Source organism: Sitophilus oryzae, unplaced genomic scaffold (genome assembly GCF_002938485.1).
Source record: "Sitophilus oryzae breed Bouriz unplaced genomic scaffold, Soryzae_2.0 scaffold_682_pilon_pilon, whole genome shotgun sequence".
Taxonomy (NCBI): Eukaryota; Metazoa; Arthropoda; class Insecta; order Coleoptera; family Curculionidae; genus Sitophilus; species Sitophilus oryzae.
The window spans coordinates 1,958,728-1,973,965 of record NW_022147287.1 but is presented as its reverse complement, the minus strand read 5'-3'; the positions used below and the strand labels follow the sequence as shown (position 1 = coordinate 1,973,965).

The 15,238-nt window shown below is 32.1% G+C and overlaps 1 protein-coding gene across 3 annotated transcripts in view; it reads left to right on the top strand.

The window, feature by feature from the left end:
- The window catches only part of LOC115887906, a 42,787-nt gene that overhangs the window by 4,428 nt on the left and 23,121 nt on the right, over positions 1-15,238 (top strand). For 2 of the 3 annotated variants that reach the window (XM_030907437.1, XM_030907435.1), the window contains exons 3-5: positions 6,892-8,290; positions 12,189-12,270; positions 13,479-13,582. In XM_030907437.1, the coding sequence (XP_030763297.1) occupies positions 6,892-8,290; positions 12,189-12,270; positions 13,479-13,582 (1,585 nt within the window). Of the gene's footprint in view, positions 1-6,891; positions 8,291-12,188; positions 12,271-13,474; positions 13,583-15,238 lie in introns of all 3 variants that reach the window. The other variant, XM_030907436.1, reaches the window with a different exon arrangement.

Here is a 15,238-nt window from a genome sequence, read left to right as displayed (position 1 = left end):
AGCAGGTAAGTCAAATTGACGTATCTAAATTCTTTGACATCTAATCTTTGACAAGTAGTAAATAAAAGCAAAAATGCAAGAAAAAATATATAATTAGTTAATTTAAGTGAATTTCATAAATGCTCGGTTTACTACACGTATGTATATTATATACTCACTTACTAGCGAAAAGTTGTTCCATTATTTCACTCGATTTTTGCCGAGATCTAGCGCACGCTACACAACCAACTATTTTAGAGTCTTTTTCGTTAAATCGCGATAGTGTCACTGTTAATTTAAGTTTTGGCACAATTTCCATCTAGATTTACTACCTTTGTACTACTATCAGTAGTAGAATAAATAATAAATAACATAAAATAAGCTCCGTAAAGACTGACAAATCCACAAAATTTCAAATCAAATTCAAATGTGTCAAATGAATCGTCAAACAGAACTGTCAAGAATCCCCACCCTAGAGTCCTTTTTCCGCCCACCATGCAAAAATACATGGATAGAATTATGCTCCTTCCTTAGTCTTCTTATTCCAAGATGTTTATAATAAGTTTCGAATAAAATTAGAACGGCACTGATAAGTCCGAAGAATTTAAGTCGGCCATTTTAGGTCCCCATCGCGCTCGACCTAAGTTTTTTTTATATGCTCCTTAATATTTTTATTTCAAGTAAAGAACCAAACAGATGCAATACTACTTATTATATTACCTCTTCGATCAGCTGGGTAACAATTATGAACACGAACATCGTTTCAAAAATTGTCATTGTGCACCAGAAAGCATCCCAATAGGTAGTAAAAGCATCGTTACTACTTGAATGTATAATTTTATCTGCAGCAATGATGGCCATACCAAAACTGAGGTTCAGAATTAGTAATGTTTGGAAGGTGAAAATGTTATTGATCATATTGCTGGCTTTTACTACATTGAAATGCACCAACGCTATGCTTCTTAGGTTTTTTTCTGGATTAGTTTTGTTATAGTTAATTTTTGCATGCCTGCCGAGTACGTCAAAGTTTCCTGAAAATATCTGGTTGTTGGAATAATAATTAATTTTTTAAATGAAATTTACTAGATATACCTTTTAGTACCATATTAATGGCAGTATATTTTAATATTCTCAATCTTAATCGTGATAGCGACACTAAAGCGCTTACTGAATTTGTTACACTAGATAGTATAGTAAAATTGATGTAATATTGGGCGATATAAAATACACATTCATAAATATTATCATTTCTGTAGAAACAAACTCCAATACTTATCAGTATTAAAAGGTTTACAAGAAGGAGCTTTGTAGCAAGGAGGTAATGTACTTTCCTGCAAATAAAAACAAATTATTAGAATTCACTAAAAGTTGTCGACATTATGCTGTATGATCGAAAAAAAAGGCGTCAAATACGGCTTGGGCGTTCAGCGATACTTTGACAAACTACTTGTCCTATACAGGGTGTTTCAAAACAAATGCGAAAAACTTCAGGGGGTGATTCCTTGTTCAAAATAAAGGGTAGTTTGCTTTATAAACGTTGGGTCAAAAGTCAACCATTAGGGAGATATCGCGGTACAAAGATGGCGGAAAAATAATGTTTTTATTTTTTATCTTGAAAACGAAAAAAGATAGACTAATGAAATTTTACGGAAGCATTACTGTTATGAAAACACACTTTCTGGTAATTTTTTCACTTTTTTAAAATGAGTGGAAGGGGTTGAAATAAACTACCCCTATCATTCTTGTTAACGAAATTTAAAGAAAAATCTTATCAAACACATGCAAAAAAATTAATTTGGATAGTTTAGTTTATTTAGAAACTTTTTTATCTCTTGTGTTTTTTTGATAAAACTCACTGATTTGAAATTAAAAAATAAAATGTAAAGCATTACATGTCAGGACAAAAAACATTTTTAGATAAAGAATCTAGTGGGCAGCTGTAATTTCTTTAGGAAAAAATCTAGTCGGCCGCTGTCACTTTTTAGGATGTTTCTAATATTGTTTTATTTGACATTACCCTACTGCAATACGTTATTATCTAGATTATTATTATTATCATTATTATCACTAGATTCTTAATCTAAAAATATTTTTAGTCCTAACATGTAATGTTTACATTTTATTTTTTAATTTCAAATCGGTGAGTTTTATAAAAAAAATACAAGAGATAAAAAGGTTTCTAAATAAACTAAACTATCAAAATTAATTTTTTTTGCATATGTTTGATAAGATTTTTCTTTAAATTTCATTATCAAGAATGATAGGGGTAGTTTATTTCAATCCCTTCCACTCATTTTAAAAAAGTGAAAAAATGACCTGAAAGTGTGTTTTCATGACAGTAATGCTTCCATAAAATTTCATTAGTCTATCTCTTTTCGTTTTCAAAATAAAAAATAAGAACATTATTTTTCCGCCATCTTTGTACCGCGATATCTCCCTAATGGTTGACTTTTGACCCAACGTTTATGAAGCAAACTACCCTTTATTTTGAACAAGGAATCACCCCCTGAAGTTTTTCGCATTTGTTTTGAAACACCCTGTATATCGCAGAGCTGGTAGCGTGGTTTATAAAAAAAACTATTAGGCAGAAACCTGTCGTTGGAAGTGAAGAAAATGAATTTGCCGTAATTGGCTCTTTTATAGAAAATCCATATATCTACAAGTTCTTCGTTTTTCTTGATAGAATAATAAATACATATTTAATAAATATTATTTATTAAACTATTGTAAGTAAATTAAATAAAAGTAAACTGCTAGAAATTTAAATAAAGTCCATAAATTAATTTAGATTTTGAGAAAATAGGTACTAACTGTCAATAGAAACTTGCCATGACGACACCAGCCCGCTTGGTTGCCATTTTATTGAAAAATTGCTCTTTATTCAAAATCTGAGCTAGAGAGGTATAGGACACCCTAATATAGTTTGAAAGAGCATTTGAATCTGCTTCGATTTATTTTAAAAATTACAGGGTGTTTTATATGAAATAACGAAGTTTTTATGTAAAATAAATATTTAAAATAGACCAGCAATTTTTGATACCCCTGTATACATTAAACGAAGCAATCAAAATTTTCAGTAAAGTTTATTTCTCTGGCTTAAAAATCAGCACAAGAATTAGTTCTGAAAAGCAATGTACAGGGTGTTGACAATCATTTTTATCATAGCATGCATATTTAAATATCTTTAAATATCTCAAAAACCAAAGCTTGTAAACATATTTAAGCCTTATAATAAAAACTTCATTTTGTGTCCAAGGATCCAAAAATGAAATAAAATACTGGGTGTTCCATAAGAAAAAATATAACTTTGGTGTGGAACTTAGTTCTGACATACCCTGTACTCCTGTACATTTCAAAATAATTTTAAATTATGCACATTGCCTTCCCACATATACTCAATAAATATTTTGTTTCTAGATCTTTCCGTTTTCGTATAATCAACCGAGGCGAATGAGGTGTGCCACCATGTATTTCCAAAAAATAATTTTTTCTCGAATTTTAAACTACACCATTTAAAAACCATTTTTACTCAATATAAAAATAAATTACAACCTTCTTATGGTGAGCTGACTAGTAAGCGCCATTAAAAAATAAAGAAGAATACAGGCCGGGAAATGACGTCTAGCACTTGACCTCGCCAAAATTATCATCGATTGTCATTCCCCAGCTGTCCTTAACGCCGTTTTTTTTCCGTTCTTATGGTAGTTTATTATATTATGTTATGGTAGTTTTACTTATAGTTTATAACTGCTCCCAACGCTCTCAGCATAGAATCAATCTCCGTGTATAAATTCATGCTCTGAGCTAATTTTTCTCGTTTAAAATATGAACACAGTATTATAAGAAAGGTGATTGGTTGTTGGTACATTTTGAAGAATAAAGATATCTTTTCCCTGTTTGTATCTGAGAAAATAAATAAAATAGTTAGGGTCAAATTATAATTAAAGTATCTAATATACGGAGCGATCAATAATGATCGAAATAGTTGGCAACACTGTGTTAAGAGGATTTTAGGATTAGTGATTACAAATTTGTCATTAAATTACATTCCTAATTTAACTAACAAAATATCAAATAATCTCAATAAAATAGGATGCAAAATCAAATTTGTCATGTCAAAAAACCCCAGATACCAATTTTCATCCAAAGATCCAAATATTGACGTTATTTCAGATATTATTTGGAAAAAATCGAAATAAAAATGATACTTCTACACCCTGTATCTCCGAAACTAAGCATTATAGGACATAAAGTCTGTCCAACGAGAAGATCCTTGACAGTGATAGATGTGTCTGTCATTTTAATTTCAAAGTAGTTTATTTTATTTTACAAAGAAATAAGTTGGTACAACTGGAACGCATAGCAGGATATATTTAAAATTTGATTGACAAGATGACAAGTGATTACTTCAAAATATTGTGAAAAAAACTGCTATTTTGTAGCTTCACACTAGTAAGCAAATTTGAAACACTACCTATGTTGTTCTGTTGTGTGTCCAAGAACTGTGGATTTTTCGCACGCTTATTAGTTGCACACAGCTCCATCTTAACCCCTACTACTTTCGATAGATAAATGATACATGAATATATTTTACCATTTGGACTGGATAAACGGCGATTAAATTAACTAATATTTAGCTTTAAATCCTAAAAAGGCCAAGGACCAGTGGGCCGGATAACCAGTGCACTGACCCTACGGAGCGATCAATAATGATCGAAATAGTTGGCAACACTGTGTTAAGAGGATTTTAGGATTAGTGATTACAAATTTGTCATTAAAGTTTTCTATTGCAATTATCGACTTTTAAATTACATTCCTAATTTAACTAACAAAATATCAAATAATCTCAATAAAATAGGATGCAAAATCAAATTTCTCATGTCAAAAAACCCCAGATACCAATTTTCATCCAAAGATCCAAATATTGACGTTATTTCAGATATTATTTGGAAAAAATCGAAATAAAAATGATACTTCTACACCCTGTATCTCCGAAACTAAGCATTATAGGACATACATTTATACGAACTTTTTTACTTATTTTTATCTGCAGAATATGCTGCCAAAGTTTCCGGAATACAGTTCGGACCCCCTGTATATCCTTAAAATTACGAAAAAGACGTAACACACCGATACATATGTAGAGTTAAAGTTACTGTTATTAAATTTTGATACATCTAAAAGCGGGTTTTATTGAAATACTAATATCTCAATCATTGCTGATCGATCCGTACTTTTACCTGAATATACAGGGTAAGTTTTTAAGGGTTAGGTACTTATTTCTCTCGAAATCTCTAGATTTCTGATAATGTCTGAATGTTTTGAATCTTACCAGTTTTTGATTGTTTCATGATGATTACAGAAACTGTTACCAGTATACTTGTCAGTGTCATAAAACAAAAAAGGTAAAACCATTTTAATGGTTGTTTATGATACTTTTTCAGTTTGTTGTCGAACTGGATTGGAAATATACAAAATATTTTGAAGTATCTGAAATGGTTTAATAAATTGTAGACAAACATTTTTAGTGTGTGTCAAGCAGTCTCTAACGAATATGTGTATTTTGGTATCTCTAGTAATATTACTTAAGGATATTAAATATTAATATTAATACTGGTATTATTATATCAAAAATCCATTCTTTAGATTAGCTCATCTAAATAAATTCTTGTAATAATGGTTGGTTGATTAAATTAGGATATTTTTAAAGGTTTTTGATAAGTATACCGGGTGTTTTTCAAAAGTGGCTCTCCCCTATAACTTTTAATTTTTCAGATAAAAAAATCGAAATTTAATATGTTAGAATATGACATAAATCAGGATTGATTAACGTATTCAATAAAAAAAGATTTTTAAATTTCAATTTAAATTTCAGTATACTGAGTGCGTCTCAAAAATGGCTCATCCCTATAACTATAACTTTTTATTTTTTCAGACAAAAAAAAACGAGATTTCGTATGTTAGTATATGTATGACAAAATTACAATTGATTGACGTATTCAGTTGTTTTTGGTCACTTCTTGTTTTACCGGAAATGACTACAACTGTTGTGATTTTTAAATGGGGTCCTCGGTATTTTTTACTTTATTCGATAGAAAATGACACTCTGACTAGAATGACATACTATATGTCAACTTTTGACATTTTTGCTTTAAATTGTATTTTAAATTTCCATCTAGGGTGCTATGGATGTGTTAAAAACATTAATTTGTAATCAAGGAGCCTTGGAAAGATGGGTTTGAACTTTCAATGTCTCTCATGTCTTGTCCTGACCGGTTAAAAGATGTCCAAATCGTATTTTTAATCGTATCTCAATTTTTTCAAATGGAACGAGGGTGGCTTATTAGCATATTTGGAAAAAGCATTTTTTTACGAATAATTTGGTACCACACACTTGGTATTTCGAAACAAATTGTCGTTATGAACCGCATGTTGCAATTTCAAATAAATCATATAAGAAAATGTCAAAAGTTGACATATGATATGTCAACTTTTGTCATCCGAGAGCCAATTAAAAATCAAAAGTTGTCATTTCCGGTGAAACAGGAATTGATCAGAACAATTGAATACGTCGATCAATCCTAATTTATGTCACATACCAACATACCAAATCTCGTTTTTTTATCTCAAAAAAATAAAAAAAGTTATAGAGGTGAGCCACTTTGGAGACACACCCGGTAGAGTATCATGGCTGTGTTAAAACCATTAATTTTTAATCAAGGAGCTTTGGAAAAATATATTTGATAGTTTAATGTTTTTCGTATAATACCATAACTCAATTTTTTCAAACGGAACAAAGGTGACCCGATAGCATATTTAGAATTTTTTTTTACAAATAATCTGGTACCATATATTTTGTGTGTATTTCTTAGACTTTAAACTACTAACGCATATATTTTTTTTTATTTACAGGACGTCAAAAAACCGGAGAAGTTGATAAACGAAACAAACTTGAAACCAAAATTAAGAAAGTCGATGATAATACGAAATTTAAAGAACTCCGATAAGAACCTCATAAGCAGCACGCCGTATCACAAAGCGACTAAAGAACATTTTTTCGAGAACAACACCTCTGCTGAATTCTTGTCACCAATAAGACTGGGAGAAAGCATTAAAAAGAATGATAAAGCTAATCAAGATGAAGATAAAGAACCCCAATCAAAGAACGAGGCGGTTCCAAAGAAACTGGACGCTTCCAAACAGATCCTACCGAACAAAGAAACCTCAAACAGCGACGGTTCGTCTTTGATCTATGTAGGAACGTCTTTCAGAAACAGCAGGAGGGAGCTAGAGTCTAACAGAGATAAAGTTGAGGACAAAGGTTCGCAGGAAGCGGAAGTTCTGGATACGTACGATTTACATGAAAAATCCCGAATTAAGGAAAACAAGAAGGATGGCCCCGTTAAGGTTCCGGAGAAAAAGAAATGCAGAATACCCAGAATGAAAAAAGTTCAAGGGAAAGAGTCTAAACGCAGCACAAGTGTACCCACTCCTAAAAAAATACCACAAAAAAGGAAGGGGTCCAATTCTTTTCTTCGTACTTCTTCGCACCATGACATTTCCAATTCCAAGTCCTTCCAGAACAGTTCGGAGATAAAATTAAATAGAACTCGTAGCGCGCTTTGTAAAGTTGCACCAGACGTGATGGAAGAATCTGTTAGATCCGAAGAGAAATCAAATCGTGCCGATGGATCTGAAGAAGTTGAAAAAACAAGCGATGAGACGATTACAAACAAGGAAAATGAGTTGGCTTATGAAGAAATGCCGAAAGAAAAATTAATATCAAAAGAAGTTGAAGAATCGAGCAATGAAACGATCACAAACCAGGAAATTGTGGTGGATTCTGAAGAAATTCCGAAAAAAAAGTTAAATTTCTCTAAGGAAAAAACTGGAAAACAAGAAAATGCAATCGTGAAAGAAACAAAATCGGACAAAGTTGTTAATGTGTCAGCGAGATTAAATCGTTCAACAGAAAGAGAGTCTTTTAGAGATCAGCTCGAAAAAATTGATACAGAAAATTTAAATAGCTCTAAAAGAAAGGTGAAAAATCAAAGAAACGCTAAATCTAAAAAGACAGAGAAATTGAACAAAAGTAATAGCGTTCTAACTGGTATAAACAATGAAAGTTTAAAGAGACGAGGTAGACCTAGGAACAATAATAGAAGTCTTGATAAAACTGGACCTACGGTCGCTGACAGACCAGAGCAGTCTGTAACTACGCCTAATGATTCTGTGGAGAAGAGTGATGTGCATGTTTGCAACAATCGCAAACGGGTTTTCACGCAGAGTATCGGGTTGTCGCCTATCCACGGTAAGTATTTGTACCATGTAGTGATGGGCAAAACTGTTATTTTTAGATAACAGTTGAAACTGTTATAGTTATTTATAAAAAACAGCTTAAAATAACAGGTTTCTTTATTTTACTGCTAAATATCTGAAAGAGTATGAGACGGTCATCGCCAGGCGTATTAACGCAGTTGCAAGTTGCAACAATGACGTGCTCGGTGGTAGTATTTCCAGGGTGTCAAAACATTTCTAAATATCGATTGTTATCTAAAATACCTCTCTAAAAACGGTGGTTATTTACAAATAAGCGCTGTTTACAAATTGCGATATAAAAAAAGCCAAAATTCGGTCACTCGTCTATAGTATATACCTACGCCCTGCCCCTCGATCCGCGTAGATCCTGAATTGCGTAGCAGTGTACAGGGTGCATCTCACTCGACGGGCGAGAAGCTCTTAGTTATGATTTTACCATTTGCGGTCAAAAATAGCAATATAAGAAAATGTGTAGTATATTCTTCATAAGTAAACCAACTACACACTAGAGTTCGAATTAATTTTACACTTAAACTAGCGTGTACCCGCGACTTCGTTCGCGTCGAATTAATAATTTCTAATGGTGATGACAAAGCAAAACAAGAATTTCCATTAACATACAAACTGGATAAAATTTTCTCACATTTGCCAAAAATAAGCTTTCTAACGTCGAGCAGTTTAAGCAGAATCGTGGTTAATCCGTTAATCAATTACTCAGCTTTTTGGAACACCCTGTATGATTTTTTAAAAATTTCAAAATATGTAAAAAAACAAAATAAATTATGCGTGTCCAGGCGTTTTCCCGAAAGACTAACCGTTTTTTAAATAACAAATATTGTAATATTTGAGGGGCGTTTTCACCCTGTTGGAATTTGAGATTCGAGAAACCCCTCCTTATCGAACCTCAACCCCACAGTCAATCCGTTTGCAAAAAATCAGCTTTAAACGTCCAGCAGTTTAAGCAGAATAGTGATTACTCAATGGTCATATTTTATGAAACACCCTGTATATATTTTTAAAAAATCTTAAAATATGTAAAACAACATATTAAAATATACGTGTTTTAAGAGTTTTTCCGAAAAACTCACCGGTTTTTAAATAAAAAATATTCTAATATTTCAGAGTAATTTCACCCCCTTAGAATTCGAGTTTCGAAAAATTCCTTCTTATCGAACCTCTACACACTAAAGTCAATCCGTTTTCCAAAAATCAGCTTTTTACGTCAAGGGCTTTAAGCAGGATCGTGATTAATCAATGACCAGATTTTTCAAAACACCCTGTATACATTTTTAAAAAATCTTAAAATAATATTCTGAAAATTTTTCAGAATAAATATATACCTAAATATTGAAACTTAATAAGTAAGTACTGAAACATACAGCGCCATAATATCTCGACCTCCGTCCGTTATGCTCGTAACAGGTTGAAACAGAATGTATCTAAAACAACTGATGCGTTATTCCCCAACCTGTTTCGAACCTCCATCGACAATCGACCGATGCAGCAGCGTTCCTTTCCCACACCTATTATCTCGTCCGCCGCCCTGTTATACTTGTAACAGGTTGAAAAACAACATATCTAAAATGACTGCTTCTCCAACCCGTTGCGAGCCTCCATCGACAATCGACCGATGCAGCAGCGTTCCTTTCCCACTCCTGTTATCTCCACCGCCAGGCGTTATGCCCTCAACTGTTTCAAAAAACCTGCTTCTTTTATATCCTATTATTTTTAAGCTGTTGTAAATACGACCATTGACGGTATCGACCGAAGCAGCTACGTTCGCCGTAGCGCTTTCCCCACTCCGTTGTCCGTTGTCTCGCCGCCTGTATCGATGGTTGACGAAATAACATGTTTTCAATCCATACTAGTTGTTTTTTGGAATTGCTTCGAGCAGCATAGAATTTCGTGGTGATGCAGAGCGCCGACTTCGTTTTTCCTTTCACGAGCGGCCGATCTCTACGTGTCGTTATTTTATATCTGTTATTTTTTAAAAGTAGTAACGGTTGCGTTATGTTATTTATAAATAATTGTTATAAAATAACAGATAGTTAAATAACAACCCATCACTAGTACCATGTAATATGTAAACACACTTAGATGCAAAAAACGCAATGGAAATTTTTTTCGTTAAATTTTAAAGTATTATTTTTTTATTTTTAGTCCTATTTTTATGAACCGTGAAATTTACGTACTATTTTTTTATTGCTCTAAAAACTGGTCAAATAACGTGAAAAATAATAAAGTTAAAAAAAATCAAATTTGGCAAAAAAAATTAGGGTGGTCGAATTTTTACCGTTTTTAGTAATTCCCCACTAACGTTTAATATAGAGATGAGTTGTTATTTAACCATCTGTTATTTTATAACAGTTATTTAGAAATACCAAATAACATAACGCAACCGTTGCTACTTCTAAAAAATAACAGATATTAAAATAACGACACGTAGAGTATGAAAAATCTGTTATTTCAACAACCATCGATAACGGACGGCAGGCGAAATACAGCGGAGTAGGCAATGCGCTACGGCGAACGTTACTACATCGGTCGATGGTCGTGTAGGGCTCGTAACAGCTTAAAAATAACGTATATAAAATAAGCAGCTTTTGAACCAGTTGCGAGCATAACGCGTAAAGGTCGAGATAACCTGAGTGGAAAAGTAACGTTGCTGCATCGGTCGATTGTCGATGATGGACTCTGGCAACGGGTTAGATAATAACGTATAGAAAATAAGCATTGATTTTAGATACGTTGTTTTTTAACCTGTTACGAGCATAACGATCGGCGATCGAGATAAACGGAGTTGGAAAATAATAGTTTTTTCCCCTGTGTCGGTTGATCCCGGTGTTTATTTCAATAGTTTGAAAGTGATTTTGTTTTGTCGGATTTCTGGGTATTTTTTGGCATCAATAATGCATGGTAAATAAAAATAATTTATAATTATAACTGAATTAAAGAAAATTGTCTTGATTAAGCTTCTGTTATTAGAATCGTTTTGAGCAAGTTTGACGATTTTTATGATTTTACTACGATTTGGACAATGTGTCAATGTGTGCTCTTTTAGATGTTTAAGATTAAAGTCAGAAAATAACAGATACCTCTTATTTTAAGCTGTTATATACAGGGTGAGTCTTAAATAAGTGCAAATATTTTCAGGGGTGGTATATTTCGACCCCAGGAACACGTCTATGAGGTTTTTCGGCTAAAAAAAGATGTTGAAAATCGTGCATTTTCTTTTAAATTTTCCTGTATATTTTTCGAAAACTTTTTAGAACTGCCTGTTCACCGCAAATTCTCCCACGGTATAATTTCTTAGTCTCTGATATTACCTCAGGACATTACCGGCTTTACTTTATGGTTACAGAAAAAATCCGGTGGCTCTCAAAATTAAAAAAAAATAATTTATTCTAAATTGTCAAACTTAAATAACTCGGTTATTTTGGCCTTATCTGAAAAAAGGTAAAGAGAAAATATGTTTCTTTTATCGAGACACAGGAAGTGAGTAACAGTTTCAACTGTTATATAAAAATAACGGTTTTGCCCACCACTAGTTTAATAGCATATCTAACGTGAGTAGAAGCTATTGAAAATGAACAATTTGCCTCATTTTAAGGAGTTCTTTAAATAGTTTCAAATATTTTTCTGTAAAATAAAATGGGGGAAACTTCATTTTTAAAATTTACATGGGATTTCCTAAGTGCAGGTCGACGATGCAACAGACTGTATGGTTTTTTGGATGTAATGTAGTATTTCGGAATCATATATTCTCTCAATAGTTAAGCTGACTTGTGTTTGATGATCGTATTAAGTATTTAAAAGTCGATAATATTTTTGCATCTGTTAGACAAGAATAGTTCTCATCAATTTTAATATTATTTTTAATTTCCTTGTAGACAGCGGTCACATAATAGACGATGTTATACCGGAAAAACAGGTTTTCACAAAGGATATCGGGTTGTCTCCTGTCAAAGGTAAGTAATCGCTGGTTATAACCAAGGATACTATAGAGATAAGGATAGTTCGATTCCTATCTTCCTGCAGTCAGTTTTTTTACGTCATCTGGGGACCGAGTTGAAGTTGGCGCTAAAGATTTTAGACAGTGACAGTTATTTTTGCATTTGACGGACGAGCGCACAGTGCGGTCGAAGATAAATTTAGCGGGACAAAAGCGTTTGGTTAGAAATAAGCCAAAAAATGTGTACTGTAAGAATAAATAGTAGACATTCCAATTGGTATAAAAAATGCGTGAATATTCTTTGTATTTCGATACATTTTTATCAACCAAATTTGGTCGTTTTCTGCTCAGCAAGGCAGAGATCATACGAAAACAAAATATTTACAAGTTCTTATCCATTTTATTCCAAATTTTTTGAGTTACCAACAGTTACCAACACAGGTAGTCACAGCCACAGGGAGTTCAAGCTTAACAGGTGAATGTCCAAAAAGTTTCATTTCAATCGAATAGTATAAAAACAAAACAACTCCATCAAAAGGCACTGAGTTTAAAAAATTGTCTTAGATACTTACTATATATGAATTTACAATTACCGAGTGTTAAAATTAAAATTAAAATATCTATCTTAATTAATATTTTTAAAATAAAATATAATTTTTAAAAATAAAATATAGAGGGTGTCACAAGATTACAAAGTAATTAAAAAATAACTGCTAAAGAGTTTTTTGTAAGTATTTCACCTGATATTATAATTTTATGTATTTAGCAATAGTTTACAATACGGTTTTTGTGTCATGTACGAATAATATCATAGTTTTATTATCTTGTATTTATTTATTAATAAATTAAGTTGTTAATAAATAAATAAATTTAACCATTTAGTTGCTATATATTAGACCATTTGCTACGTTCTTAGATTTTAAGTCCCAAACATTGCTCTTGAGATTTTGTCCCGCTAGAATAACCATCCGCCGCACTGTGAAGCGCTGGTCAGCGCGTGACGTAGCATTCCACGGCGACTACGACAGCGGCGATTTGACGCGATCGAACAGTCCTTTAGAATATATACAGTCCTTGGGTCATAACAGCTTTTATTAAATCAAACATTAAGTTTTTACTGATTATTGTTGATTTACAATGATGATCAATGACATTTCTTTGATTTTTGCATCTGTTGCACAGGATAAGTTCTCATCAATTTTAATATTTTTAATTTGCTTTTAGGTAGTGGTCGACCCCAGAGAATCCGCAGGCCTGTGTCATACATAATGGACGAAGTTATACCAGAAAAACAGGTTTTCACAAGGAGTATCGGGTTGTCGCCTATAAAGGGTAAGTATGGTCATAGTTTAAGGAAAACAGTAGTTGCACTCTCGCAAATATTTTCTGCCAGTTTTTGCAATCTGTCGAATATCGGCAGATTGCAAAGTGTTTCAGTTGAATTCCGTCCGTCGAGCTGCGAGGTTCGAGCGTTGCGTCCCAGCACAGAGACGGATTGACAAAAAATGAATGCCTTACTGTGTGCTGCTATTAATTGTAGTAATAATTCAAAAAATTTTGAGTTTTTTTTTAAATCGGCAAGCTGATAGTAATTATCAATAAACATTTAATTATATTTGTCTATTTTAGAAGCTGAGATATTATGTAATTAATTAAATGTTATTATTTTTTTAGCATGTGGGCAGATTTTAAAAATAGTATTTTAGATATACAGGTGGTCCCAAATATGCGCATGAAAATATTTTTGGTCGGGGGATTTGCCATAAAATTTTCATTCCAATAATAATTTACGAGATAATTTATATAGATTGGTTTTTGAAACAATTTTAGAGTAACTAATTTTGTACATCTAAAATCTCCGCAAATTATTCATATTTTTTAATTGAAAGAATTTTATAATAGCATAATTTCTTATAAATTTAGTGGCCTGTATTTTTGACGTTTTTTTTATTTTATTTATTTTTTATTATAAGTGGTCGTAATATAACAACATTCAAAATATTATAGACAAAATATTGAGCTTATATTTGAGGGAAGAAAAGTGCCTAGACACCTAGCTTTAAACCACCGTAAATATACAGGGTGGCCCATTAGTGCGAGGAAAAAAGATGTGAAAAACGTTTTATTCATATGTTTCAAAATAGTTTGTTATATACAGGGTGTCACAAAAAAGTTATGGTAAAGTTAGTTTTATTTTTTAAACTGCCTAACCAACTGCACCCCCCCTTCCCATTTTTCTGTAGATAATCGGATTCGGCATACAATTCTGCATATAGTACACTATTTTTATTTGAATCATTCTACAATGTTGCCATTCTATAACTTATTTACTAAAACTTTGGTTAAAAAACCAAAAAAACCGGTTAAAATGCGAGAAGTTGTAAAAAAACTAGAGTGAATATAACTTTATTAACACTTGGCTTTATTATAGCCAAAAATTTAAGAACACTTTAAATACAAAAAATGTTCACCTTTTAAATTTACATCTGAAAGAAAAATGATATACAAGGTGTTACATTTAAAAAAAAATGAGATACAACATTTTAAATATTACGATTTTGGTGACGCCATAAAAAATACCCTGTATACGATACGAAGTAAATTTTTCTACACGAATTTATTCTGGTATCCTTCATGTTTAAGAAAACATAGCTCAGTATTAATAAAGTTATATCACTCTAGTTTTTACCACTTTTCGTATATAATGTTTTTAGCCAAAGTTTTTAGTAAATAAGAAATAGAATGGCAACACCGCAGTGTGCTTTAAATAAAGTCAGTGACTATATGCAGAATTTTATGCCGAATCCAGTTATCTACAGAAAATTAAACTTGTTTTAAATAAAAAAAGTTGTAGAAAATCTCTGAAATAGATAATAATATAAAAATTTGTCATTATATATTTTTCCGCATTTCTTCCCATCAGAAGATTTTCAGACACAGAAGAATTGTTACCTACACGAAATGTGAAAATATTCTGTTTTCAAATTA